The sequence below is a fragment of the Mirounga angustirostris genome, unplaced genomic scaffold, assembly GCF_029215605.1.
Source record: "Mirounga angustirostris isolate CCGP_5_RB_7025 unplaced genomic scaffold, mMirAng1.0.hap1 SCAF_13, whole genome shotgun sequence".
Lineage (NCBI taxonomy): Eukaryota > Metazoa > Chordata > Mammalia > Carnivora > Phocidae > Mirounga > Mirounga angustirostris.
In genome coordinates, this window is record NW_026991721.1 from 64,971,085 (window position 1) to 64,997,782 (window position 26,698).

At 46.1% G+C, this 26,698-nt stretch overlaps 1 protein-coding gene across 8 annotated transcripts in view; it reads left to right on the plus strand.

The window, feature by feature from the left end:
• Positions 1-932: 932 nt before the first annotated feature.
• Positions 933-26,698, plus strand: part of TEAD1 (TEA domain transcription factor 1) — a 255,110-nt gene continuing 229,344 nt past the window's right edge. For 4 of the 8 annotated variants that reach the window (XM_045894111.3, XM_045894112.3, XM_045894114.3 and 1 more), the window contains exon 1: positions 21,566-23,295. In XM_045894111.3, the coding sequence (XP_045750067.1) occupies positions 23,260-23,295 (36 nt within the window). In that variant the 5' untranslated portion in view covers positions 21,566-23,259. Of the gene's footprint in view, positions 1,362-1,942; positions 2,090-21,563; positions 23,296-26,698 lie in introns of those variants that run through there. The other 4 variants (XM_045894116.3, XM_045894118.3, XM_045894121.3 and 1 more) reach the window with 3 other exon arrangements.

Sequence of the window (26,698 nt, forward strand, 5' to 3'; positions counted from 1 at the left end):
ACTGAGTCTACTATGTCACTTTTGCGCCTTCAGAGGTGGCGTTAAAATTCTTTTATAATGGAAGAGAAGTTTATCCACACACACAAAAGGAGTGGCCTGAAGTTGCCGGATGTAGCATTTTAAAAATCGGGGAGTTTTTACCTAACCCATTACTTTCGAAAAGTACAAACCACACGGATGAGTGAACTTAATTTCTCGAGCAAGCTGGAGAAGACCGTGCTAGCAGGGCAGGATCATTATGAACTCCGTAATTATGCTTTCTCTGCTATGTTAAAGGTTTCCCTTCCCAACAAAAGGGCCGACATCGACTTGAATGAGCGCCGCGAACTTTTATAAAGTGGAAGAGGGGAAGAAATGGCAGGCCGGGAATCCGGCCCCGGGAAGGCTTCCACGGCGCTGGAGAACCACCACTTGAATTTCCAGAAAAGAAACTTCTCTTCCCCGAACTTGCCGACTTCCGCGAGCCCGGGAGCGCTCTAAGCGGTCGGCTGACCTTCCGCGTCCCGGATGAGGGAAACTGAGGCAGGGAGGGCGCGGCGCGCGCCGCTTCGGCCTCGGCGCCCGCCCCGGACGAGGGAACCCGGGCTTCCAGAGCTCTCGGCGCGGACGCAAGCACCTCGGAGCCGCCCGCCACCCCGCCCTACTCGGGACAAAGCCCGAGCCCGCGCCGGGAGGCGGGGGTGCGGGGTGGGGGGTGGGGGAGCAGGGCGGCTCCCGCGCGCGCCCCGCTCCCCCGTGGGCGCGAGACTCCGCCCCGCCGCCCCTGCGGGGGGAGCCCGCGCCCCAACAGCGAGTCGGCCGCGCCGGCCCGCCCCGAAGCCCCATGACGTCACCGGCGGCGGCAGGCCCCGCCCCCGGCCCCGGGCGGCAGGCCGCATGACGTCACCGAGGCCCCACCCCTCCGGAGCGAGTTCGGTCCTGGCGTTCATTTCATTCCTGTCCTCATTCCGAACATTCTTAGCATCGCTCGCGCCGCGCCGCGCCGCCCGAGCCGAGCCGAGCCTCTGCAGCCGCCGCCGCGGCCCCGCCGCCCGCCGCGGGCGCCCACCAAGCACTTTGCAGACTCGCTTCCACCCTGCGGGCCAGTCCGCGCGGCGGGGCCCGGGCCCGGGGCGGCCGCGTCCGGGGACAGGCCATGCAGTGAAACCCCCCCACCCCGTCCGCCTTTGCCCGGAGCCGCGGGCAGCAGCCCAGTGCGCCCAGCCGGCCCCGGGGCAGGAGCGGTGCTAGGCAGGGGTGGGGTGGCCCGGCCCGGGGACCGGGAGCCGGGGAGGGAGCCGGGCACCGAGCTGCGGGCGGGGGAAGCGGCGCCGAAGTTTGCCTCGGACTCGCCGGGCGCTGCGGCGGCTCCCTTTGCCGAGGTAAGTTGGCGCGCGGGGCTGATGCTGGGCGCGGGCGGCGCACGGGCGCCGGGGGCGGGGGGCCGGCGGCGCGTTCGGCTCCGGCCGCTCTTTCTCTGCGGGCTCCGCTTTGTGTGCGGCGGGCGGGCCCGCGGAGGGCCGGGGCCGGGGCCCCCGCGTCGCCCTCAAGGTGAGCGGCCGGGCGCCGCCGCGCGAGTTGCCGGGACGCCAAGTTGGGCCGCGCGCTGAGGAGCCCGCGCGGCAACAGGCGGCCCCCGGCGGCGGCCCTGGAGGCGCCCGGCCGCGCCGCGCCCCCCGCGCCCCCCCGCGCCCGCCCGCCCGCGCGCACACGCACACACCCTCACACCCTCGGGCAGTTTTCACGGTTTGCTCGGGGAAGTCAGAAGTTCGGAGCGGGCGCGGGCGGGGAGAGCCGCCGGCGCCGCCTCGGAGCCCGCAGCCGGCCGCCCCCCCGCGCCCCCCCTCCAGGCGCCGGGGCCCCCCGAGGCCGGCCCGGGGTCCGCGCCGACTCGTGCTGCCCGCGGGGGTCCGCTCCTTCTCAAAGATGAAAGAAGGCACGGTCGCCTTTGCCGCTTCTCCAGGACTGTTGCTGCCGCCGCCGCCGCCGCTTCATTGCACATTCAAGTGGAAAATTTTCAGGAGTCAGCAGAAACATTGTGTCCAAAAAAGACTGAGTCGCAGTTACCACCAAACCCTGGAGGAGACTCTCCCTGGAAAACTTCCCTTCGGTAGGAAATACTGGGGGATTTGTTTGTTTATTGGAAGAGAAATGATCCCCAGGAGAGGAGAAAATCAGGGTGTACTTCTAGTCTTTGTTCATAGCAGCAACACTGTTTTCAAAAGTCCAGAGGCCCGCTTTCAAGAAAGTTCAACTTCCATGAGTTTCTTTTTTCTGAAATGCATTTGTGTATATATATATATATATTTTTTTTTTTAACTGAAGCAACATTTTAAACGAGTTGAAAACAATGGAGGGCTCACACTTCCCTTATTCTCCTCCCACGAAAATAAATAAAATCCAGATCATAATTTTCTTTGCTTTTTAATTGTCTTTCTTTTTAAAGATTTATTTAAAGTTGAATGGTGTCACTGTATAAAAATATTTATGAAACAATGAAATAGCAGCCACCAGCATTTCTCAGGAGGCTTGTTAACTTCTTAGAAGCAAGTGGCTGCCTGTGATTTGCAGAAATGAAAATTGACCTCAGTAAGCACTGGAAACTTAGAGACAGATGATGTTCCAGGAGCGGGTAATGTAAAAAGGCCTGTTTTTTTTTTTTTTAAAACAGTGCCTTGGAGGGAGCCCAGGTCCTGAGACAGAAAGGTCTGCAAAACCTATCACATTTCAAAATGGTTAAACAAGAAAATTTAAAATGCTACAGATACTGCAAAGGAGAACACTTAACAGTTCAGGGCAACCACATGTTTCTTCCTCCCCACCCTTCTCCTTGAGTGTTTGTGGAAGTTTTGGTGGTCTGATCGCTTGTGGTGTGCTGGGTGCATGCAGGTGGTTACCTGAGTAGACGGATCCCTTAGGAGCATGTGATCTGACTGCATTGTCAGAACAGGCAGTGGGCTCCTTTCTCTGCAGTGTGCAGTGGCTTTTGCTGGTGTGTCATGCGTGGGGCTTCTCTGCCAGGGTACTCTGAGGCAGTGGTTGGGGAACGTATCTCAGGCTGTGCCCAGTGCTTCGTCCTTTCACTATTGGGCTTGTGCCCTTTTGTAAATAGAAGGATCTTTGGGGCCAGACTTAGACCCAACTTTGGTTAAGAATCTTTCCTCTTCAGAAGGAAATAGTAGAACTAATTACAAAGTGACTCAGGAAAGACAAATGGATTAGTTGAACCTTGTCAACAGCGAGGTTTTGAATCGTTGATTGTTTTTTTTTGGGGGGGGGGAGGCTTAATTTTCTAATCTCGTTATTTCCATAAATGGTCACAGATATTTTTGTTTAGTATTTCTTTGTATGTGCAACTCGGTGTTGAGCTCTCAGGTTTCAGATTTTAAAGAGTTTGTAATTCTTTTATTTGTTGTTGGCATAAAAAAATGAACTGATAAGCTGTATTCATTACTGGTTCTTGCTGATGGTATAAAAGTGCCAATGTAGACCCATTTTATTTTTACTTTAATGATAAGTATTATTTGGCCTGCAGTTTTAGGGGAATATTAGAATAGTCTTTCTTTTCTTTTTTTTATTACAATTTTGAAACAAAACCAATGTGACACTTTGCTTTGACAGTATGATTTGAAGAAATATAGGAAAGAATCTTTGTATAGATTCCTCCTCTCAGTGATCTTTCATCAAGTAACAAATAGAACTCCATCCAGAGAACATGCTTGAGGGACTGTTGGAGTTGTGGTTTTTTTTTTTTCCTTTTTTTTCCTTTTCCCAAAACATAAACCAGGACTCACCACGACATATACTTAATTTAAAGAGGGAGGGCAACCTAGTTTAGTTTGAGCCGGATTGAAACAAATTTCTCACGGAGAGGCTGGAGAGGCCGAGAGGCGCTTCCTTGCATTGTGGTACAACGTGTGCCTAGGCCCCAGCAGCAAACTAATTATATGTAAGGGCAGGTTTTGGGCGGGGTGAAGCGGGGTAGGGGGGCACTCTGGGGGAAGTCAGCTTCTTCCCTTCCCCTTTTCCTCTACCTCTCTGTTACTTTATACAGCAAGAATTATGTATTCATACACTCACTTTGGGGACTAATGTCCCCTTTTATTAAGAACAAGGACAAGCAAGTCATAAGGAAAAGGGTGTTGGGGTTTTCGCTGCTTGGGCTTCAGTCATTTAGAAACAATTTTGAATTCTGACGCTGCAGATCAAGTATAGGAGGGCATTTCTCAGTGGGAAAATTTGAGAATACAGTTGTAGTGTATCATCCGTTTCTAGATCATATTTGTTATATCTTCAGTAGAAAAGTATGTAACAGGAACAGTTGGAGAATGTAGATCTCAAATGTTAGTTAGGCCTTTGAAGAAGTGAGCTGTGCCATAACAATATTTTTAAGGTTCCTTGTTTTAGAAACGGATCGATCTGTCATACATGGTGGTCAAACCAGAGTCTGTGCATCTGTGGGATTAACTTTTTTCTCTAATCTCCTGTACTATTACGTGTTAATTGTGAGCATAATTATAGTGCCTGCAAATGAAAATCGTGGTGTTTTATCCCTCCAAAGGTTGGTGCAAATAACTGCATGTAGGAACCAGCATCCGCACGATGACCGTGTTCACGCGCAGACAGTCGGTAGATAACACTTTCAAGCTCATATTTTAGGCACGTTGTCTTGTTTCCAAGAAAGAGATTGCGAAAGAATAAAAATGCTGCCGAGTGAAAGCTGTGCCTAGGGGTTGGATCCCTTTAGTGATCAAACTTTTTAGGTCTGTTTTTTCCAAAGACTGAGGACTACTGGCCAGAGCAAGTGTCCAGCTTCCTCTGACGCACTGCGAAGAAGTTGGAGCCCACCTTTCTGTCGATCAAGGGGTGCACGGACTGCAGCTTCCTCTTTAGAGTTCAGAACCTGGAACTGCAGCAAGTGCTAGAGTCCTACTTCTGAACTCGGCAAAAAAAGTACAGTGTAAGCTTCCTGCCCTTTGACAGACTTGGGCTCTGCTGCTGGGCTATTGGGGACTAACGGATGGCTGGAATGATCTTTTATAGCTGCCTGGTGCTTTTTCTCATTTTATCTGTAGACGCCACAGATTACGCTGTGGTATTTAAATTAGATCCCAAATCATGTTTGAACAATATCAGTGATATATTTTATTCTTTCACATTCACAAAGGTGATAAAGTCAAGTAATTCAGGTCCATGTTAAGCTCTTAATGTTTCCGGGTTGGGCTTTTTGACAAATACCGACTTAGTCCCCCTTGTCTTGTAATGACTGCATACTTCTAAGATTGGAAGTTTGGGCCTTCCCTCTTCTGGGATAGTTTGTGGAATGCTAGAATATTTGGATCTAAATATCTGGGGTATTTTTGTGTATAATTTTATTTTGTTTCAAACCTGTGAGTTATAGATTCTCATCATCAGCTTCTTTGACCCTATCCCATATTGGAACTTAAGAGTTGAAATTCAGCCATCTCTTCAGAGAGCTTCAGCTTTCCTTGTGGTGCCGAATAAGAGAATTTTGGAATATGTATTTTTATTTTAGTGAAATCAAATGGGATGCCCTGAAGGGTGGGTTTTGAGGATGGTATTTCTTACAGGGTGGGTCCCACTCAGCTCTTAAGTTCTGTCCACTGGCTTTTTGCATGGTTGGGAAGATTCTCAGAAAATAGTTTCCATAGTCTGGGAATCCTAGCTAACTGTGAAACCACTGGTCTCTCTTCTGATTGGAAAGGGGAGGGGGATCTTAGAGGCTGTCTTTTCTACTTTTGTGGCAAGCTAAGGGAAGTCTCCATCTTGGCTGTATCCTGTCTCCACCCCCTCCCACGCCCCCATATTTACTATCCCCATCAATATTTACTATCCTGATGTAATTTTCTGCTCTTTTTGACATTAGTTTTTAAGGCTCTGTCCTAGGATTTCATAAGCAGTTTTAGTTTGAGGAACAGGGCCCAGCATTGGAAAATGGGTTTAAAAGAAAAAAGCAGCTTATTAACGAACAAGTTAAGCACCACCATCATCTCCAGTGGGGAATTCTGGTTGCTTTTAGGCATCTGACAGATTAGATGTATGTGTACAGTGACTGAAACACTATTGACTGGGAATATACAACAATGACGAGTGCTGTTGTTTTTACTGATACATAAACTGAAAAACTGCTGCTAATGGTGGGAAATGTTAATTATGTGAGAACATATTGAACTTATATTCTCTGGCATGAACTTTTAAAAAAAATGCATGAACTGCGCTGCTTTTTTATAGGCACAGCTTTCTAATTATCATAATTCAGTTCAGCTCCGCTCTTGGATGGAGTTCAAGTGCAATCTCAATTTAACTTGAAAGGAGTTTTTTTTTTTTTAAACTGAGAATGTTTAAGAAAATTTGAAAAGTTCATCCAAGAATGTTGTCTGCTAAGGTGTTGGTAATTGGGGGGTGTGTGTGTGTGAAATGAGTGCCTTTTTATAATAGTTAACTAGATCTGATTGTTAGATTGACTGTCCTTTTTTTTGTTTTTTGTTTTTGTTTTTGCTTTGCACTGTATCCAAACCTGCATCTTGTACATTTTTGCACAACCAGATGCTCTGTGTTGCTGAGTTCTCTTTGAAAACCAGTGTCTTTTCCCTAATAGACTGTAAACTAAATAAATATTTTATTACCATTAATGATATAATCTCTGTAAAGATAGGAACCTCTTTAGAGGGTAGCAGAAATCTTAGGAATTCATACAACGAAACCCACCATTAATCTTGGTTACCAACCAAGCCTTTAGAAGGTAGAGCTCCTCATTTGTCTTTACATCTTGACTTGATGGCATTCTGTGACAGGAGTTGTCTTTGGCAGCATTCATTCACTGTCTTCTGTCCTTTAAATTTTCTATGACCTCCGTGCCTTTTCCAAGAAAAAAAAAAGTTAAGCCCAGGCGCCAGATCCTCTGCGGAATGGATTTTAATTGGAAGAAAGAACAACTTCAGCTGGACCTTCCGACTTTGTCCAGTCTGACTTCTGCTGAAATGCAAAGGGAGCCCGCAGAAACCAAATGACTTCATTTGCCCTGGCACTTAAGAGCCGAATTCACTTCCATGGTGGTGAAATAAAAGGAGCCAAGTGTTTTAAATAGCCACTCCCCGAGGCCCGCCCGCCCGAGTGTTTGGAGAAAAGCGCATTGTCTGCTCGCAGCTCTGGCTGGGAGCCGGCCTGACTCGCCCTCCCCCACCAGGCAGCTCCATTGGCGGAGCTGACATCTGGTTTTCTCTGTTCACCTGCTGTATACCTGGACGCGCGCGCACCCCCCCACGTCGCGTGCATGCGTTGTGCCCTGTGGGTAACGCACATTTTTGACGTTGAAGGTGTGTTGTGTTTTAAGTCCCTCCCGGGATAGGGGGAGGCACAAGGCTAATAGCACAAAATAAAATGTAAACACAGCAGCCACCCCACATGCCGCTGCTGCTGGGTTTCTGTCCGACGGTGCTCTCTGGGTAGGCGTGCCTATTGTTGTGGCCGCAACAGGCGGCAGAAGTTGGGGCACCATATGGCGGATGTGGGCCTCAGATAAGCTGTCTGGTAATTTAGCTTATCAATAGCATTTTGATATGCTTCATTTTCAGATCACCCATCACTGTGGCTGGGGATGTCCTGGGGGCTAACTGATTGCAAACCATTGAAACCATTGTGAGCGATGCTTCCTTTGGTGGAATCTCTTTCAACCCTTTCTCCCTGGCTGCCTTTTCATCTCAAAGCCTTTGGGAGACCGTGATGGTTAGAGTTAGAAAGAGCCCCGTCAGCTGAGGGGACGGCAGCCCCGTCCTGAAATCTGGAACACTCGAAGACCTCATCAAGTATATCCATGGAGAGCGAAACAGAAAACAAGCTACCTAATAGCACTTTTTATGTAGGCAGCGCTGAGAAATTCCCGTAATTCAAAATCTGCCTTTGTTTTAAACACTGGAGAGAGAAGGCCGATATTGTTGTTTTCTTATTTTGATAAAAGGTTTCTAGTTTTGTTCTTTCAAAATAACCTCCCTCATTTCCTTTCACCTTTGAGTTTTACCTTAATCATAAAATGTAAAATTGATTGATGTCTATGTAACTGGAAACCAGGAGAAGAGGCCTGTGATTTGGAGGCAGGAAGCAGCTTCCTTTATGACTAGGAATTGTTAAAGAGGGAAATACTTCCGGAACACTTCTACTCAGGTGTCTAGTGAAGCTGAAGGAAAATTACGCTTCCAGTGGGGAACCGACAGAGGGACTCTTGCCCGAGTTGCTGGAGCCGACTCAGGGATTCTGCACATAGTAGGTGGCTCTGTGGAAATTTGAGGATGTGCATCACCATGTGCTTATCAGCCGTGTGAATCTCATTCAGCAAATCCTTGTGTCCCTGATACGTGCCAGGCACTGGGGGAAGAAGCCAGGATCAGACCGGCTGCCCCCTTCCCAGCCCACCCTCCCTGGATGTTCTCGCTCACCTTTCTAGGCCCCTCATCTTTTCCCACATTTTGACTTCTGGGTTTGTAATGCATTGTACACAGATCCTTTTGCGTGGCTAATTCAGGATGATTCTGCCTCAAATCCAGGTCAGCTACTTCCCACGCCTGCCCCAGGGAGCCTCTGCCGCACCAGCGTTCCTCCCTGAGCACGTGCCCTGCGGCCTCCACAGATCTTTCAACAGCCTGGACATTACCCCTGCAGATTTAGGAGGGCTGGGCTGGGGGCAAAGTTTCTGTATTTTTAAGAGGTCCACAGTGGTGTCCGCCTCTGGTTGGGAACCCTTGCTCTAGATAGTCTACTTCGTCAGATCCAGTCAGTCTAAATTTGACCATCCCTCCTAACTCTGAATGGGATTTTTCTCCCCCGTATTTGTGAACAAATACCGAATCTTTATGGAATTCACTAAGATGGACTTGGTTGGTTTTAAAAATATAGCCGTATAAAGATAAGGCTGCACCTTTCTATGCAGGAAAAGCAATACAATGAACAAAACCATCTTCCCCCTGTTAGGCAATCACCTGCTACCCCTTGGGAGTGTAGCAGTTGATTCCAGATGTGATTATAGAGGTGAGGTGTGTGTCAGGCTTGCCGGCAAGGGGTTTAAGGGACTAATTCTTGTCTGGTTGCTTGCAGAGGTGGTTTTACTTTCTGGGTAGTGAGGCTGCTCACAGAGCTCCTCGAGTGGTATCCCTTGATGTAGCAGAGTGCGGGGGATGGGGAGGCTGATCCTGACAGCGTCCAAGAGATGAGCCTGCTGCTGCTAAACCACACTTGCCTTTTCATTCCTTTCTTCTCTCTTCTTCCACCTTGGGCACTTTGAAATCCAGATGCTCCCAGTTTTGTGTAGAATTCCCACTTGCCTCTGGATGTTTAAACATTTACAGGTACTACCGGGTGCCAGGGATTTGGTGAACGGCCAAAGGTGGTCAAAGAACGGTGATCGGTGAACACCCCTGCAAAGTTTGTAGTTTGGCGAGGGAAACGGGCCTGTAAAGAGGTCATCACCATGTAGTGGGGAAGCTGTATGTTTGATACTTCATGGGTTCCAAGATGCAGCTTTTCATATATTTGAAGTTGAGACGTGTTCTGCAGTCGTGGCTGGCCAGGCGGTGGTCATGGTCTGCCATGAGGTTGCACACACTCCTCAAAGCCTGTGGAAGAGATGCAGGAGAGGAAGAGAATCCCGGAGCCCGCTCTGGGGCATTCCTGAGGATGCTCTTGATGCCATCAGTGCTCTTGGCACGAGGGTGATAGTGTGTGGAAAAGCATGGATGCTGATCTCTCTCTGAGAAGTTGTTTTAGGTATATCGCACCCAATTTATTTTGCTTATTATTTTCCTTTTTATGTGCAAGATTGACGTATGCTTAAAAAAGTTACAATGTGTATGAAATTCGATTTTTGAGCGATAAGGCAGGATTCTCCATGGTTTTTTTCACAGCAGTATTTTTTAGAAATAAAATCATGTTGCATTTTACAACCGTTGGCGTGTTAGAGTTGATGAAATGTTGAAGAACCATGTTTGCATCTCTGTCCATAAGGATCTGTGAGATTTTATATTATTGATGGGTTGTTTTGAGGGAGTGGTTTGGGAAGGGGCTTTTATTTTTTAAGCAGGTGTAGCTTCTAGGAGCATGAATTCCCTTGTGAAACATCAGAATAAAGGGAAAATAACTCCGTTGTCTAAGTGCTCTTGATAATAGCCTAGCAGCCGTGTTGCTCAGTGGTAGGCACTGAGGAAAACTTTTAGAGAAAGTGATGTTGGAGTTGGGTCTTGAAGGGAAAGCGTTTATTTTTTATTTATTTTTCTGCCAGATGCCATTTTGGAAGTAGTGTGGAACTAAGTCGTTAAGAAACAAATGACCCCCTTGAAATACTCTCCAGAGTAGTGACCTCAACCCTCAAACAGCGATAGAAAAGGTTTATTGCTGCCGGTCATGAGCTCCTCTAGATCTGAACCTATAGATCCGAAACTCAGCTATGAGCAATTAATTGAAAGAAGCGGAGGGAACTGGTTGACAAGGGGAGTGGGAAGTTTCCTGATTCTGGTTTGGAAAAAGGCAGGATAATTAGTTTAAAAAACCCAGGTTTGGAGTAGGACATGCCTTAGTTGGACTTTGGCTCAGCCGCTTTCTGGTTCTGTGGCCTTGGACAAATTGCCATCTGAGCCTTGGTATCCTAATCTCTGAATTTCAGTAGAATGCCTCCTGTATGCCTGACATGTAATACATGCTCAGGAAATAGCAATTTCCTTTTTTTTTTTTTTTTAAGATTGATTTATTTGTCTCAGAGAGAGAGAACAGGTGGGGAGGAGGGGGAGAGGGAGAAGCAGGCTCCCTGCTGAGCAAGGAACCCCATGCTGGGCATGATCCCAGGGTTTGGGATCATGACCTAAGCCAAAGGCAGACGCTTAACCGACTGAGCCACCCAGGTACCCCAGTAAATAGCAATTTCAGATGTTATCTTGAATGCTAGGTCTTCACAGATTTCCTGCCAGGTCAGCCTGGACAGTGACTCTTGAGGGGCATCCCAAGCTGAGGCAGAGTTACTTAGAAGAGCTGGGCTTCAGGTCTCAGACAAATGGATTCAAATTCATGAGTGGCCGAGGTATCCCATGAAGTCTGAGACCATTAATTGCTTTGAACCATACTTCTTCTATTAATAAGTGATGGAGGAAACCCATCAGTAAATATGTGAGGTTATTCCTTGCCAAGTGGTAGTATGAATTAAATAGAAATGCTTGCACCTTTGTCCACCTGAAAAGAAACCTCTTCCTTAGATTCCTTTTTTTTTTAAGATTTTATTTATTTGAGAGAGAGAGAGTGAGGACATGCTGGGGGGAGAGGCAGAGGGGGAAGCAGACTCCCCCCTGAGCAGGAAGCCTGATGTGGGGCTTGATCCCAGTACCCCTGAGATCCTGACCTGAGCCAAAGGCAGACACTTAACAGATAGCCACTCAAGCGCCCCTCTTAGATTCTTGCTTGGAAGCCACACTCCTAACTTTGAGATTGTATGGAACTCATCTTTTCATAGAGAAACTGTGCTTGGGGCCCTGCATCTGCCGGGGAGACCATTGAGGAATCGTCCCTGGAGTTTTGAAGTTGGGTCAAGCTTCAGGTGTGAGGGAATAAGAGACAGAGAGGTACCTCTCCCCTACTTTTGCTGTCCCCATTGCACTTTTTTTTTTTTTAAATTATTTTTTAAAGTAGACTCCTTTCCCACCATGGAGTCCAATGCAGGGCTTGAACTCACAACCCTGAGATCAAGACCTGAGCTGAGATCAAGAGGTGGACGCCTAACTGAGCCACCCAGGTGCCTCTGCACTTTTTTTTTTAAACTTTGTTTAGTATTTTATTTTATTTATTTTTTAGAGTAGGCCCCACACTCAGTGTGGAACTTGAACTCAGGACCCTGTGATCAAGAGTGCATGCTGTAACCACTGAGTCAGCAAGCACCCCCACCCAAGTACACTTTTTAATACCTATTTGGGAGCAGGCTGCTTAACTTCTCTGCTCTCAGTTTCCACATCTGGAAGATGGAGCTGATGCTACCTACTCTGAAGGGTTGTGGGAAAGTTTAGTTAGATAAGAGTCAGCTCAGTAGGCTACAGCTACAGGTCTGACCGCTGCTAGACCCCAGGCCATCCTCTTCATCTCAGTGCTCCAAGCTCTGAAATGAAATCTTTGCACCTTGTATTAGACTCCTTTCTGTGGACCTGAAATATATTTCAAATAATGATTCACGCTTGTGTGAATGGCAGCCCATCCATCCTTTTGCCAGTGTGTTTGCATATTAAAGAGGATGTTAGTTAATCCAAGATGAGTGTCTCTTTGGGTTCGTACCCAGGTACTCCTTGGTCAGATGAGCTGGATGTCTTCTGGAAGCTGGTGGGTTGTCACCTGGGTTTTCAGAGTCTCTGCCCAAAGCTGGTCAGCTACACTTGAGCAGGGTGTGTCATTGTCTCCACGCTTTTCGGCTGGGGCCACTCCCAGGGACTGGTCTGAGCAGGTAAGATTGCTCTGTGGGGGCCTGGGCTGGGGACCACTTGCATTTTACGGACTTCTCTGTTGTCTCTTAACCAGGTTACATGGAACTGTGTGTGAGTGAATCTGGTTTCCTAGCCTTTAAATTAAGAATTAAAATGGAAGATTTCTAAGAGAGATGAGTGGACTTGGTGGGAGGGATAGAGGCTTTTGGAGGCAGGCAGGCTGAGCGTTGAGGAGTGGAGAGAGGCACGTTTAAAAACAATTCACAACCTGTGACTCTGCTAAAAGCGACTGAATTATATCATTTTAAAGGGTAGATTTTGTGGTATGTGATTTATATCTCATAGAATCAATAGAGCCCTGAATCCAGTTATCACGCTGAACAACGTTGGCATGACTCCCCCCCCCCCCCATGTGTACATTTGTTTTGCTGGTCAGATGACTAAGGTTGATATGCAGAGTGATGGATGTCCTAATACAAGTTTACATTTCTGCTTGTATATTGGTTTTAGTGAGGGGCCTACAGGTATCCATTAGAAGTACCTAAGGTGGAAGACTTTAGAAAGAGTGATTTCAATAATGCGGAATGACTTGGTCCTTAATGATAAATGCTGACTATGTTAACTGCTCGTGTGGCTTATGCTTAAGCCACCCAAGACCTCAGTAAATACCAACAAGGAAAGACTGGGAGATCAGGCAGTAGAGAGACCCGGAAGGCACCTGGGGCCGCAAGTCAAGTATTGAATCTGCTTTGTAAATTGACTTAAGATGGGGAAGAAAAGAACCCGGAGTCAGGTCAATTTATACCCCAAGTTTCAGCTTCTGCTCTGCCCAGTTTTTTCTTCATTGTAACTTGGGCTTGCTCCTGTGTCTCCCAGATGCTCCCTGTCTTCCTCATAATAACTGTTTGTGGCAGTTTTTATCCATTGGTATTTTGTAAAGGGTTGTCCTCTTCCATTCCCTGGGGCTGTGTATGTGCTTGTCTGGTACAGTCCTGCTCCTTGTCTCTGAGCAGTAGCTTAATAACACCCCCTTTTCCTCTGCAATGCCCTGGTTTGGACGGTAAACTATGCAGTCAGTCATTCTACTATTAGGAAACTCTTGAGGAAACTGGATGACCTCCTTTAATTAGGCAGAATGGAGGGAAAATCTTTGGGCAGGAGGTCTTTGTGGCTGGGGCTTGAGCTCCTGACAGCATTATTCTGGAAGGCGTGTCCCAGGCTGTTTCTGAGAGCAGAGGTACAGTAGAGGAGCTTTTTCCTCTAGACCTGTGCTACTTTTAACCAAATTGCTTCAAACCCTGTGCTGTTCTGCAGATCAGTTCATAATGTATTTAAAAAAAGTGTCCATTCATAGGAATGATTCAGCATTGGTTCATTTCCTTTTAGACTAGCAAAATTTAATTGAGAAGTTTTTCCCAGTGGAATTCTGAAAGGTTTGTATTGTGTGAAATTCGGGGATTTCAGATTATATTTTTAGGACTTGTGGTCTCAGTGCTCTTGACATTCTTAGGTTTCAGGCTTGCTTCTCTTTGTTCTTTCAGAGACTGTGGGATCATGTCCTATGACGTTCCTAAATCTATAAGGCAGGGAAAGTAGAATGGAATTTAAGGAATTTTAGTACTTTGCCTAAAACCAAAAGTAATTGTAACAACACTGCTCAGTTCCAGGTGGTTGTTTTGACACCATTGTTTAGTTATTTTATCATGTGCTTTAGGCAGTAACTGGGGCAGGTGTTCAGTGCACTGTGGTGTCTTTCAGGTCTGGCCTTTGCTGTTGAGCTTGGAGAACTGTTTCCTTGTTGGGGCCTTTCCTAGGGAGAAGGCAATTTTGAGGGTCCTCCACAGGCCAGGGTCCCAGGGTCTTGGTCCCTCCACTTGGCAGCTGTGTAGAAGGGAAGGCTTGGTTGGACAGCCCCTGCCGTTAGCCCTCCCTGTGCCCCTGGGCAGGCAAGTCACATGAAAATCTTTTGTTTTCCTCTGGGAAGATGATGCTGGGCCACCTTCCCCCAGCCAGCTTTTGAGCTGAGCTTTAGATTAAAGCGATAAGATGTGAGAGCCTAGGCAGAAAGGTCCTGGAGAACTGCGTCCTTATCTTGATCTGAATCATTCCATCCCCAGCCCCCCACTCCCCTCCCAAAGGCAGGGGTTGGGGAGAAGGCGCAGTACCGCTGAGTCCCCTCTGGAACTTCTGGTTGCACCCATCCCCGGGCCACTCTGGAGAATTTGGTAAGTAAGGGAGACTGGCCAGGTTCTGTCTTAAGCCCATTCTTGCGCATTACCTCATCTAAACCTAAGAGCTCCATTTGTAGTTGGAGGAAGGGAAGCTTGGAGAGGTTTAGTACCCCGCCCAAGGTCACACAGCCAGGGTAACGCATCATAGGGGCAGCGTTTGAAGCCAGTTCCTAGGTCGGGGGCTTCACGGCTGCCAGGCCAAAAAGATTGCATATTAAGTCACCTGTCAGGTTTTATTATTAGGGCATTTGATTGGAGTTGAGATAGATTATAACACTGAAACAGAGGTCGACTTCCCCTCACTTGGTGTATTTGTGCAGAAACGGTAAAGTACACAATAACTTTGTTTTGTGTTCTTGGTGTCCTGTTTTACTCTCTCTTCAAAATAAACATGTGGCTAAGGTCCTAAAAAATTGGGCATGACCCAGTCAAGCTTTTCATCAGGGGATTGTCTCACCTTCGTTTTGTTTTCTTGAGAAGGCGCAAGAGTTACCACTGCCCCCCTTGTTTTCAGTCCTCTAAAGACTGTGGGGACCCAGTACCCCTCCCCTCTCAGACTGGGTATACTGGTCATTAAAAATGGGAGGGTAAGGCTCCTGGGGGCTGGATTGATCCGAACTCCTTTATGTATGTGTGTATTGTGTGTGTGTGGAGGTGAGGCTGGTGTGGTTTGGAAACCTGGGTTGATGATCCATATTGGGGGGGGGGGGGTGTCCCCAGCCTGGGACTGGACCTGCCAGTTTCTCTGGTTTTTCTTTTTTTGGTTTTCTTTGGAATGTGCTCTGTTGGCAGACTGTCAGAATAACTTAGCTCCCCCCCACCTTCCACCTGAAGGCCTAGATACGGAAATGGCCTCATGCTGGGGGTAGGATTTAGGCAAATGACCTTGACTTCACTCCTTGATAGTGGGGGTGCTTGGAAACCTGGGAAGATGGGATGAATTCCTTCCCTTCCTTGCCCAGGTGACCGCAGGTGACCCGGTGGAAAATATGCCTTAGGCTGTGAAACGCGGTGGGCAGTGGAGGGGGCTGAGGGGAGAAAAGGTTAATGGGCTTGCTCAGAGCCCTTAATAATCAGGCCTCCAAAAAAGACATTAGGGTCTTCAAAATGGGATTGCTAATGGGATTGCTACCCATCTTTGACATCTTGGCTGGTTTAGTGAGAGAGAGATTGGGCTGGTTGATACTCTTTTCCTCCTGTTCACCTGGTTCTGGTGGCTCTGGTCCAAAAGGGCAAGTTGGGGCCACTGATGGCCAGTTTCTGGGACTTGTGCTCTTGTCTTTCCCTCCTTCCCAGTCTGCTGGTTTGCTCCCTTCTTACCTTTCCCTGTGCCTTTCGGGTACTTCTGCTATTGGCCATTTTGGTCTTGCCTAACTTCGTACAGTTCTCTGTAGCATTTGGTATATTTAGCAAAGGAGCCGAAAAGCCTGGCTTTGACATCAGCCCCTGGTTCCAGCTCCAGTCCTGCTTTTACTGGGCATGTGATCTCAAGTAAATGATTCCGTTTCCTCATCTGAAAAATAAAATAATAATATGATAAAGTGAAATATGATGAAATACAGTGAATGGCCCGCAGTGAGCCATGTTGTCTCCCCCAACCGGTTCTGTTCCGTAGTCCCCTGCTTCCTCTGCCTCCAGTCCCCCCCGCCCCGCCCCAAGTTTCTGAGGGCTTTGTCCCAGCCAGAATGGCCCCGTCTGACGGGAGCTCATTTATTTGCTTTTCCATCTTCCTCTATTGGGTTTAGTTTTAAGCTTTTTCCCAGCTTCCACTCTTGCTGGATTTCCTGTTCTGTTGTTTTTCTCTCTTCAGACAATTTCCCTTTTGCTTTCACATTTTTACACACAAGACACGCATATACACACATGCATGTGGCCTGGACTTTTCCTCTTTTATCCTCTGCTCTTATCACTGTGAGATCTTAGACTGCCCCTGCAGTTCCCTGAGCTTCACCAAAAATGGTCAAGAAAAGCACCACTTCTCAATTCTGCGGCCTTTAACACTGGAGAGCATCGAATCTTTTGGCTTAGAGTTATCAGCACTCTCAAGAGTTGTTACTATTTTGAAAAAACAACGCATTCTCATTCTCATGTTTGTGAACTTGTAGAATTACACACATTTCTTCTACTTATCTCTTTGACCTTGGGCAACCTCTTTAATCTTCGAATCTCAGTTTCCTTACCTATAAAATGGACATAGTAGTACAGTGCCTGGCAGAGAAGGTAGTGTCCCATACGTCACCATCACTAGGTGGTCACCATCTCTGGGTGATCACGCTCACCGAGTAGCTAAAATTAGAATGCCAAGTACCTCTTCCTCTAGTATCTTTCTGTGTGAGGGAGGGGGACAAGAAAAGTATGTTATATTTTATTTCAGATTTTTCAGAATTTTTATTATGGAAAAATTCAGTACAATAGAGGGCAGTGACCCTCCCGTGTCCCATCATAACTTAGCAACAGTCATCAACTCCTGGCCATTCTTGTTTCTTCTAAACCCCTGGCTCCTCTCCCACTGGAGTTTTGTTCTGAAGCAATCCCAGATGTCATACCATTTCATCTGTAAAGTTTCCAGTAAGTGCTTAAAAACTATGACTCTTTAAAAAAATACTAACTGTAATATCATCACATTTTAATAATAATTCCTTATTATAAAATATCTATAAAAGTCACTGTTCAAATTTCCTTGATTGTCTTGACAGTGTTTTCCCATGGTTGGGTTTGTTTAAATTCGGGTCTGGACAAAATTGGTTCTTTTTGGTTACTGTGTTTCTTAAAACTCTTTAGAGATCACTCTTCCCTCCTTTATTTTTCCCTTGCAGTTGGTTTGTTATAAAAGCCTCACTGGGTCTCTCTCGAGTTCTCCTCATTCTGGATTTTGCAGCCAACATCCTCAGGGTGCCATGTATCATGTTCCACTGTCCTCTGTAATTCCCATAAATGGGAATTTAGATCTACAAGCTCAATCTGGTTCAGGTTTAATGTTTTTGTTTGTGGGTTTTTTTTTTTTTTTTTTTTTGAGAGGAATATTTCATAACCAGTAGTTCCACAAGAGGTACGTAATCATAACGTGCAGTTGTCTTTCTCTTTGTGATATTGACAGCCATTGGTTTATGATCTCTGCCCGTATCTGTTATTTCATATGGGCTTTGTAAACTGGTAATATTTCAGTTCTCTGGTTCTTTCATTTAGTAGCTAGTAGACTCTTACAGAGAGAAATGTTCTCTTATCAGTTATTTGGTTAACCTGGTGTATGGTTTGTACAGGAGAGGCAGGTTTCTGGTTTTGTTTTTTGTTTGAGTATCATTATGCAATCATAGATTTTAAATTATTGGATGCTTTTGACTACATTATAGTTCCTCTTATTGATACTCAAATTGTACCATCTTTGGCCATGAGGAGATTCTTTAGTGGGCTCCTTTGTCCTTTTGATGTGACCCAGATAGTTTTTGGTAGCTGCCTGCTATCCATTCTCTTCCTGTGTATTCTTGACTTAGAATGAACCATTTCTGCTGGGTTTTTGGTTCCTTGTAGTGGAAAATGGTATTTCAAGGCTACAGTGTGAGTGCTTAGGTCTCTGCTTCCCGCCCCCCCCACCCCCCCCCCGCCACTTGTTCAGAAATGGATCCCACCTTCCAGGTCAACTTGTTGGGCCATGGTAAATCCTTTCCTTGTGCACCTGTCTCATGTTGGCTCCTTTGGCTCTTAGTCGTCACTTCCATGCCCTTGCTTGTCATCTTGTCCTTTTCTCCCCTAAGAAAAAAGGCCAAACCAAAGAATTCCCCAGGGACAGTTCATGGTTTGACACTCATCATGAAGGCCAAAGCTCACATTAATTTCAGCTTTACAGAAGACTTAAGTCAATGCCCATTGGTCGTGTCTACCCAGTAGTTTGTTCTGCTCCTTGTTTAAATAACCAGAAGGTGAAAAATTCCTGTTATTACCTCTCTGAGCCGTTCAGACTGCAAGCTATATTTTGATGAGATGGTTGGGGTCATTTACACACATCTGTTTGAGTAAATACTCCTTGAATTAAGTTTTGTACCTTCCTCTCTTGAAGTGTTTAAAATAGAATATATTTAATCTCTCAGTCATTTAAAGAATTTATCACTAATACATTATTTTTATAAGCAAAAAAAACAACGTTAAAGCTTTGTGGTTTTAGGCAGATTTATGCAGTGGAGTCCTTAGAACACAGCAAGTATGGTGCTGTTGTGGGAACACCATAGTAAGCCTCTAAGCCTAAAATGAGTGCTTTTTTCTTTCTTTCTTTTTTTAAAAATTGTATTTATTTGACAGAGAGAGAGAGAGACAGCGAGAGAGGGAACACAAGCAGGAGGAGTGGGAGAGGGAGAAGCAGGCTTCCCGCCAAACAGGGAGCCCGATGTGGGGCTCGATCCCAGGACCCTGGGATCATGACCTGAGCCGAAGGCAGACGCTCAACGACTGAGCCACCCAGGCGCCCCAAGTGAGTGCTTTTTTCTTTAACAGGTCTGCTGTCAGACTTATTTTTAGTAATTCCTATCTTTGTTTCTTGGAAATTGTTTTGATACCCATGTCGGTTCATCAAGGAATATGCACTTAAGGAAAAAGTAAAAATTAAAAAAAAATTAAAAGCTCATCTTAAGGAGAAGAAGCTATAATGCTCTTCTCAGAGGGTCCATTCAGGCCTGGAGTTTCAGCTTCAGTAATTAATACATTTTTGTTTGTTGATGAAACAAAGCCACGTGCATTCACAATCCAGCCAACCTAGCCTCACAGCAGAATGAGCCACGAGTCCTGAAATTATCATCATTCATGACATCCTGAGAAATTAACCAGCATCCTGGCCTGTGAAATTTTGGATACTCACTTAGTAACTAACTACCCGCCCTCCCTGCGTTTTATTTTCATTTTTTTTTTTTTTTTAAGGCAATGAGCTTCATTTAATGGTTCCTCTGTATTAAAGCAAAGCATAGCATTGTAGGGGTTCATCCCCTCCCCTTTCCTCCATGGGCCCAGAGAGAGGGCAAGGAGCCCTGTAATTCACAGGCAGGCTGGCCTCTGTGCCCCGAGGTAAACCCGGTTTCGCAAAGGGAATTTTCATTGTGGTCCTGTGGCTCCCTGACATAGTGGAGGCTTCAGGAGGCAAGTGGTAAAAAGCTACCAAAGAAAAAGCTGGGCTGGAGCCACTGACGTCATGTCAGTAAATCTGCTGGAGGAGCCCCGCCGAGCAGTCCTGCACTTTGGCCTCGCCTGGTCAACTGTTCTCACTGTTTCCTCCACCCCCCACCCCCACCCAGCCTACATTGTTGTTTTCCTTTTCCCTCTGTGTGCTGGGCTGGTGTTGAAACCCGTAAACACTTTGAAAGCTATCCCTGAAGCTGGTTCTGTGTTTGATGCCCTCCACTGGGGAGAAAGGGAAACCCAAGGATTGGTGGGTAGGGGAGGATTGAAAAAACTGGTCCCTCGTGGGACTTCTCAATGATGAACGAATCTGTGGGGACCTCGTGGGAAGCAGCCAGAGGTGCCAGCTCCTGACTCGGTACTTTTAGAGAGCTTTGCTCTTCAATACTGGGTGTGTGTGTGTGTGTGCACGTGCATGTGTCCGCCCCCATTCGTCCACTTGTGCATGCATGTGTGCATGTGTGTGGTGGAACGAAGAGAATAATGTTCAGAGGCAGAGGACGGTGGAAGTCCTGAACTGCAGTGTTCTGCAGAGGGTGATTTAAGAGAATGAGTTCCACTAGGAGTCCTTTATTACCCATTACTCATTGGTCAGCTAACCCTGAACTCTCTCTGGTTTGCAGCTCTCACAGTTAAATCTAGACCTACAGGCTTCTTCACATCTTGGGTATTTCGAGTCACAACCCCAGATGCGCCTGAATTAAAATATTGCTGTGCTAAATCTATTTTTACATCGAGGGGAGTGACATCTAAAAATAAACCTTATCCCACCTGTTACCCACTTTTGGGAAGTTTGAATGCTGTCAAGTCACAGCCCACAGACTAGGCGTTTGATCACGGCTTCCAATGGGGTGTCCACATACCACTTTCCTGCCATTGGCGTGATGTTCGATTTTATTAACCATTGTCCTCCTGTTTTTTATTTTGCTGTGAATATTCGTTTGCAAATAAGAGTGAAGCATGAGTTCAGGTTGGTTTTGAAGTCCCTGCGTCTTAGGGTCAGAAACGTATTAAAAGCAGTATCTTCTCCATGAATCATTAGATGAGTCAGTTCCTGAAACCACTACAAGCCTCATAGTTCTTGGCTACAAGCAAAAGCAGGAAATCCAGGCTTCAATAACTTCCTTTCCCGGTCCTGGCTGTAGTCACATCAGTGGTTAGGTTCTGCTGCCTGCCTCTGTAAGCGGTAGGAAGATGTATGTCTGAGGAACAAAGGCACTCGAGTCAATTTACTGAAACTGTTTATAATTTGTGGTCTTGACCTGAATGTGAGGCTGCGTTGGCATACCCTGCTCGGCCGTGCAGCTCTGCACACTCCGCCCGGGAAGGCGCGGGCCGGGTCCCTCGAAATGCCCCAGCAAACGCAAGGCGAATGTTGCAGGGAGCTTTAATGTTCCAGTGAATCCTCAAACTTGTGGGCATGGAAGCAGACATGAGGCAGAAAGCTCTGGAGTCCATATGTACAGCTGAAGTATCAACTTCTTTTGTTCTCTCCGTTAAGAGAGAGGGAGGGTGAAGGGAGGGAGGGGAGAGAATGAGAGCGAGAGAGGGAAAGAGAGAGAGAGAGAAAGAAAGGAGAGGAGAGAACACACCCATGCCAGCCCACCCGAGTTCTGGCTTGTCTCTTGCTCTTTCTTGCAGTTTACTTCCTTATAAACAGGGTCTTTTTTTTTTTTTTTCCCCCTTTTGTATTCCTTTTGCAGCGTTTCAGGCCAGTCTTACTGACTTCAAAATCAGCTTGATAACTATTTTGTTAAACACTCGAAAAAGTAAGGGAGAAACATGAAGTGCTTATCTCCCAATGTAGTGGGTCTACTGCAACTTGAGTAGCTCCTCTTTTATGAGCAGACTCCAATTTGTCTATGTTCCTCCATCCGAGCAGACGCAGGTTGGTGTCTCTCCCCGTGGGGCCGCTGCTCACTGCTGCTTTATGCTTTGCTTGTGGAATTATGGATTTTTTCGATCTTGGAAAAAAAAATTAAAATCGAGTGTGATGCATTTTCATTTATCCACTCCTCTGTTCTTTTCCTACGCTAATTGGTGTTAGCTGGCTGTGAGAAAACGGGACTGAACGTGGACTTTTTTTTCCCCATTGAGTATATATGGAGTCATTGGAAGTTCTGATAGAAGTCTAAAAATAGAGTGGGTAGGCAAACCCTGTGAAAGAGATAAGGAAAAAGAAGGAGGAAAGGTGAAGTGATGAGCAGTCATATACGGACGCTGTCTTTTAAATTGAGTTTGTTTCCAATTCATAGTTGGCAATGACTCAGGAAGGTCCAATTCTATTTCAGCCTTTGTAAAGGATAAAATAAAAGCAAATGCAAAAGTTTGCCTGCCTTTTTAATGAAGCCTGGCTGATTCAGAGCACAGATAGGCTGGTGAGTGCCACTTTGTTCTTTCTTGTCATTTGTATTTTGTGTTTGGGTAATTCTCTGTTCAACCTCAGTCTAGACTGAAAGGTTCGGATAAGCTGTTGAGAAAGTTAGGCTTATTTTGATTTTAGAGGTTTGACTGAGAGTCATGATATCAGACTTGGGTTTTCCAGATTTCGGGCTTGTAAAACAAAACAAAGCAAAACAAGACCCTTAGTCCTAGGCGAGTTTGTTAGGAAATCACGGAAAATATATTCCTCGTATTGACGTGTGAAGAGTTACTGTCTAAACTTGGAAGAGATTTTTCCTTATGTTGTGAGACATACAAACCCAATTATTTTTATTTGTCCTTCTTTGATCTGAGAGTTAACTTCTTGTTAATGTAGATTTCAGGCTGGGAGTACAGACCAAAGCTGGATTGCTTACCTTCTCTGGACCAAGTTGTTCAAGGCCAGGGATTGATTCATTAATTAAAATCAATGTAAATGGATTTGTAAGCCTCCTGTAACAGATTATCTTATTAGCAACCACACAGAGCAGCCTGTGATCTGTGAGGAATGTGTTTGTTGCCCTAGGTGAAATAGACCCCGACTGATGGACTCTTTGGGGCTACTTTATGAAACACCCAGTGGCTTTTGTGAGGAAGGACTGAGCCTTGCTTTAACCATTACACCGAACCGCTTTACACCGAACTGTCTCTTCCTGTGGAAAATTACTTTTAATACGTTTGCCCCAGAAAGCTTCCGTTCTGTGTATGTGTGTTCTGTGTGCCCTGGCAATGGCTGTGTCTCTCTCCCACCTTTGCCTCCATGATCTCAAGGGGGTATTCGTGTATTGGCCAGGTTGACTTGCCTGTTTCCAGGTAAGATTCCTGCCGAGAACCTTCCTCTGAAGAGAAAAGGAAGAACCAGAAATAAATTTCCATTTGATAACAACAAAATGCTTTTTTCCTCGACCCAAGCAACCAACAAGCAAGCTACAGAAAAGACATTTATCTGTTATTTGAGGATCTGGCTATACAGCTGTGCTTCCTTGGAGTGAGGATAAGAAGACAAGATGGTTCCTTTGGAAAACCTTGTGGCTTTAACAAAGGTCAGAGTTCATTCAGCTATCATTTGTATCGTTATTTTTTATAATTGTGCCAGGCAGGTAGATATCCTCTACAGTTAGGCCAGCTTGCCCACCTCCTCTCTCATGTTTGGATCAAGGGGGGGGACATCTCACCCAAGCTGAGTTAAACTGTCTCCTGAATATTTTGGAATGGGGATGGCAATCCTAGCTTGTATTTTTTTTTTTTTTTTTTAAAGATCTTATTATTTGAAAGAGAGAGCATGACGGTGGGAGGGTCAGAGGGAGAAGCAAACTCCCTGCTGAGCAGGAAGCCCAATGTGGGACTCGATCCCAGGACTCCAGGATCATGACCTGAGCCAAAGGCAGTCGTTTAACCAACTGAGCCACCCAGGTGCCGAATCCTAGCTTGTCTTTGATGTTCACATTATAGTTCAGGGAAACTCTCATTGGGGAGATGGTTGACTCGTGAGTAGAGAGAGGCATGGAATAAGACTACTTTGCAGAGAAAAGAACAGAGCATTTGTGCAGGGCAGGAGATGAGAGACCTTGGGAAAAGTCTAATTTGTGGATAGTTTTCCATTTCCCCTGTGGACGGGCTGCTGTTCTTGATTCAGGGTCTTCTGATAGACCCCTTGGCCTTATAATGAACCCATGTTACCCTATCTTTCCACCCCCTTAGGTTCGCAGGAGTGTGTTACTGTTAATTGAAACCAAATGGTCTCTGGCCAGCTAGTTTGCTGGGAAATAGGTCCTGTGTGGTGTTCTGGAGAAGCCCTGCTCACAGAGGCAGCTCCTGTGGCAGCACGTGGCTTCTGCTGTTCTGGACCCCGTGCTCCAGTGTGGGTTCAATCGCAGGGAGCATTACTTTGTTCCCTGGGTGTTAGCCAGCTAGGTAGTAACTAGGGTGGCCGCCTAATGTGTGTCTCCGACTGGAAGATTTCAAGGCCTTACCTAGGCTTTTCTGCTGCCTGATTTGCTTTGTGGCTTTTAGGTTGTATGGTGCTTCGTTCAGACGTGGCTGGTGAGGAATTCCGCCCCCCCCCCATACCCCGGGGCACTGGGATGATCTGGTCTGCTGAGCACCTGGAAGGAGGCAAACCAGGTGTGTCATTAGACCTGAGTGTCCTGCCTGGTGGCACCACCCCTCCCTTCCTCCCCTCCCGACTCTGATCAACGTGGAAAGCATGCTCTCTGTGGCCTTCGGCAAATGCTTCCTGATGATAAATCCAATGTGTATATTGTGCACGTGCTTCAAACTTCCTCCCAGGGAATCTTCAAACTCATTGGATTAGCAAATGCATTAAGTGGCAAATGCCTTCTTGAGGAGACCAGTAAGATGTGTGCCCTTGGGGATGGTGTCAGATACCAAATACTGCTTCCTCCACTATTCCCCAGATTTTTGGGGGTGGTGTGTGGTGGGCAGGCAGTGTAAATGAGCAGGGACGAAGATTTCGATGAGACTTAACATTTAGAAATAAAATAGTAGAAGCTGTTAAGAAGATAGAATTTGTTTTGGAAAGTCCTTGTCATGCACATTATAGCAGACATCTATGCAGTATTTGTTGGCATCTTTTACAAAGTTGAAGACGTTTTTAGCTTAGGCTTGATATGACATGTTATGTTCTACTCATTTAGTTCGTAAAGTTTAGTCTGTATATTTAGAAAGTAGAAATAGAAAGTAGAAACCTGGAGAGTTTTTTTTCTCCTGTAAATTGAGAGGCAACAGGGAGGGGAAACTTTGTAGAACATTATCGGGACGTGGATGTGAGGAGTGTGGATTTATGGAAGTGCATTCCCAGAGGCCCCACGTCTAATAAAAAATATCATTCATCTGATGCTTTATAGTTCATGTAGTTCTTTCAGTAGGCTAACTCGCTTAGCCCTCACGACAGCTTGCCTTTCATAGATGAGGAAATGGGGGTCTCAGAAATTAGGAGGCTTGCCCAGGATCACACAGCCAGTGAGTGGGCAAAGGGCGGCCAAGCGCGGAAACCGTCCCTGGATGCTGCTGAATTCGTGCAGGAGGCCTCCTTTGCTGTGCCCTCTCCATCCTGGAGCGGGGAGGGGGAGGTGTTAGGACAGGGCTACGAAAGCGTGACATGAGGGTCGGGGAGGGCGGGCAGGTGGGGTCTGGGGACAGGAAAGAAATAGTTTGAAGCTAGCAGCTCGGGTCTCTCTGCAGTGTTCAGAGCACAGAAAAAGCAGGAATGGGCTCAGATGATCTGCCCACTGGATTGCAAACCAGGCTGAATGTCTTTGTCAGGCAGGGAAGGTGTGTTTTGTTTTGTTTGTTTGTTATTTTTGTTTTTAAATACTGATTCCTGCTGTTGACACTGGATCTTCTAAGTCAGACTGCCAATGGTGATGCTTGGGCGGGGGGTGTTCGGAAACCTTCCCAGGTGTTTCTTGTTAAGGTATCTGAGTCCCTCTTAATTCTGGCCCCAGGTTTCTTTAACTAGGAAAGTTCCATAAAATTTAGCCACTTAACATCTCCAGGGAGCTTATTAGACTAGCAGAATCTGAGCTACCCCTCCCCCCTCATCCCCAGGCCTGCTGATTTCCAGGTGAATGGTAAGCACAGTACCATTTGAGAAGCACAGCTAATATCTCAGGGAAACTTCAGGGGACTGTGGGATGGGGTAATTGCCCATATACTTCCTAGGGTTGTCATATGTCTTTTGAGTTTCCTTGTCATATAATGTTTCCATTCAGAAATTGATTTTAAATCAGATTTATCAACTCTTCCTTTATGGCTTCTAGGTTTTTCATTTGCATGCAGACGATGTTGCTTTGAAATTATTGGAAAAGAGTCTTCCACTTTAAAAAAAAAGGAGGTCATGATGTACTTGACAAAGTTGACTGTGTCTAGAATTTTTTTGGTGTATAGTGAGGTCGGGAGTCCAGACTATTATACCTAATGCTTGGCTTGTCCCAACACTGTTCATTGAATCTTTTCTCCATGTATCCATACACTGAATTCGTACATGTTTTATTATCTACCTGGAGCCTTGATTACCAAAGCTCTGTAATGGGTTTTGATATCTAATAGAGGTACTCATTTTTCATTACTCTCCATTTTAAGATTTTTTTCCCCCCTGCCTGTTCTCACCAGTTTGGTTATCTAAATCCATTTAGTTTTAGAAACACTTTGTCTAGTTCAAAAAAATTTTCAGAAACAATTTTTATTGGGGTTCTCTTAAGTTTATAGATGAGTTTAGCCTCATTCTATTTTTTTTTGAATATTTTTGTCTTTTCTAAATTATATGTACTGGTTAGTCAGAACATTTTCCAGTAATTGTCATGCCAGCCATGTAACAGCTATTTTGACAGTTTTAAGATTCTATCTTCTGTGGGATTATCTTTGGAGAGACTCTCCCTAACCCGATTGTCCTACCCAGTAGGTATCTGTTCTCTTTTCTCCTCA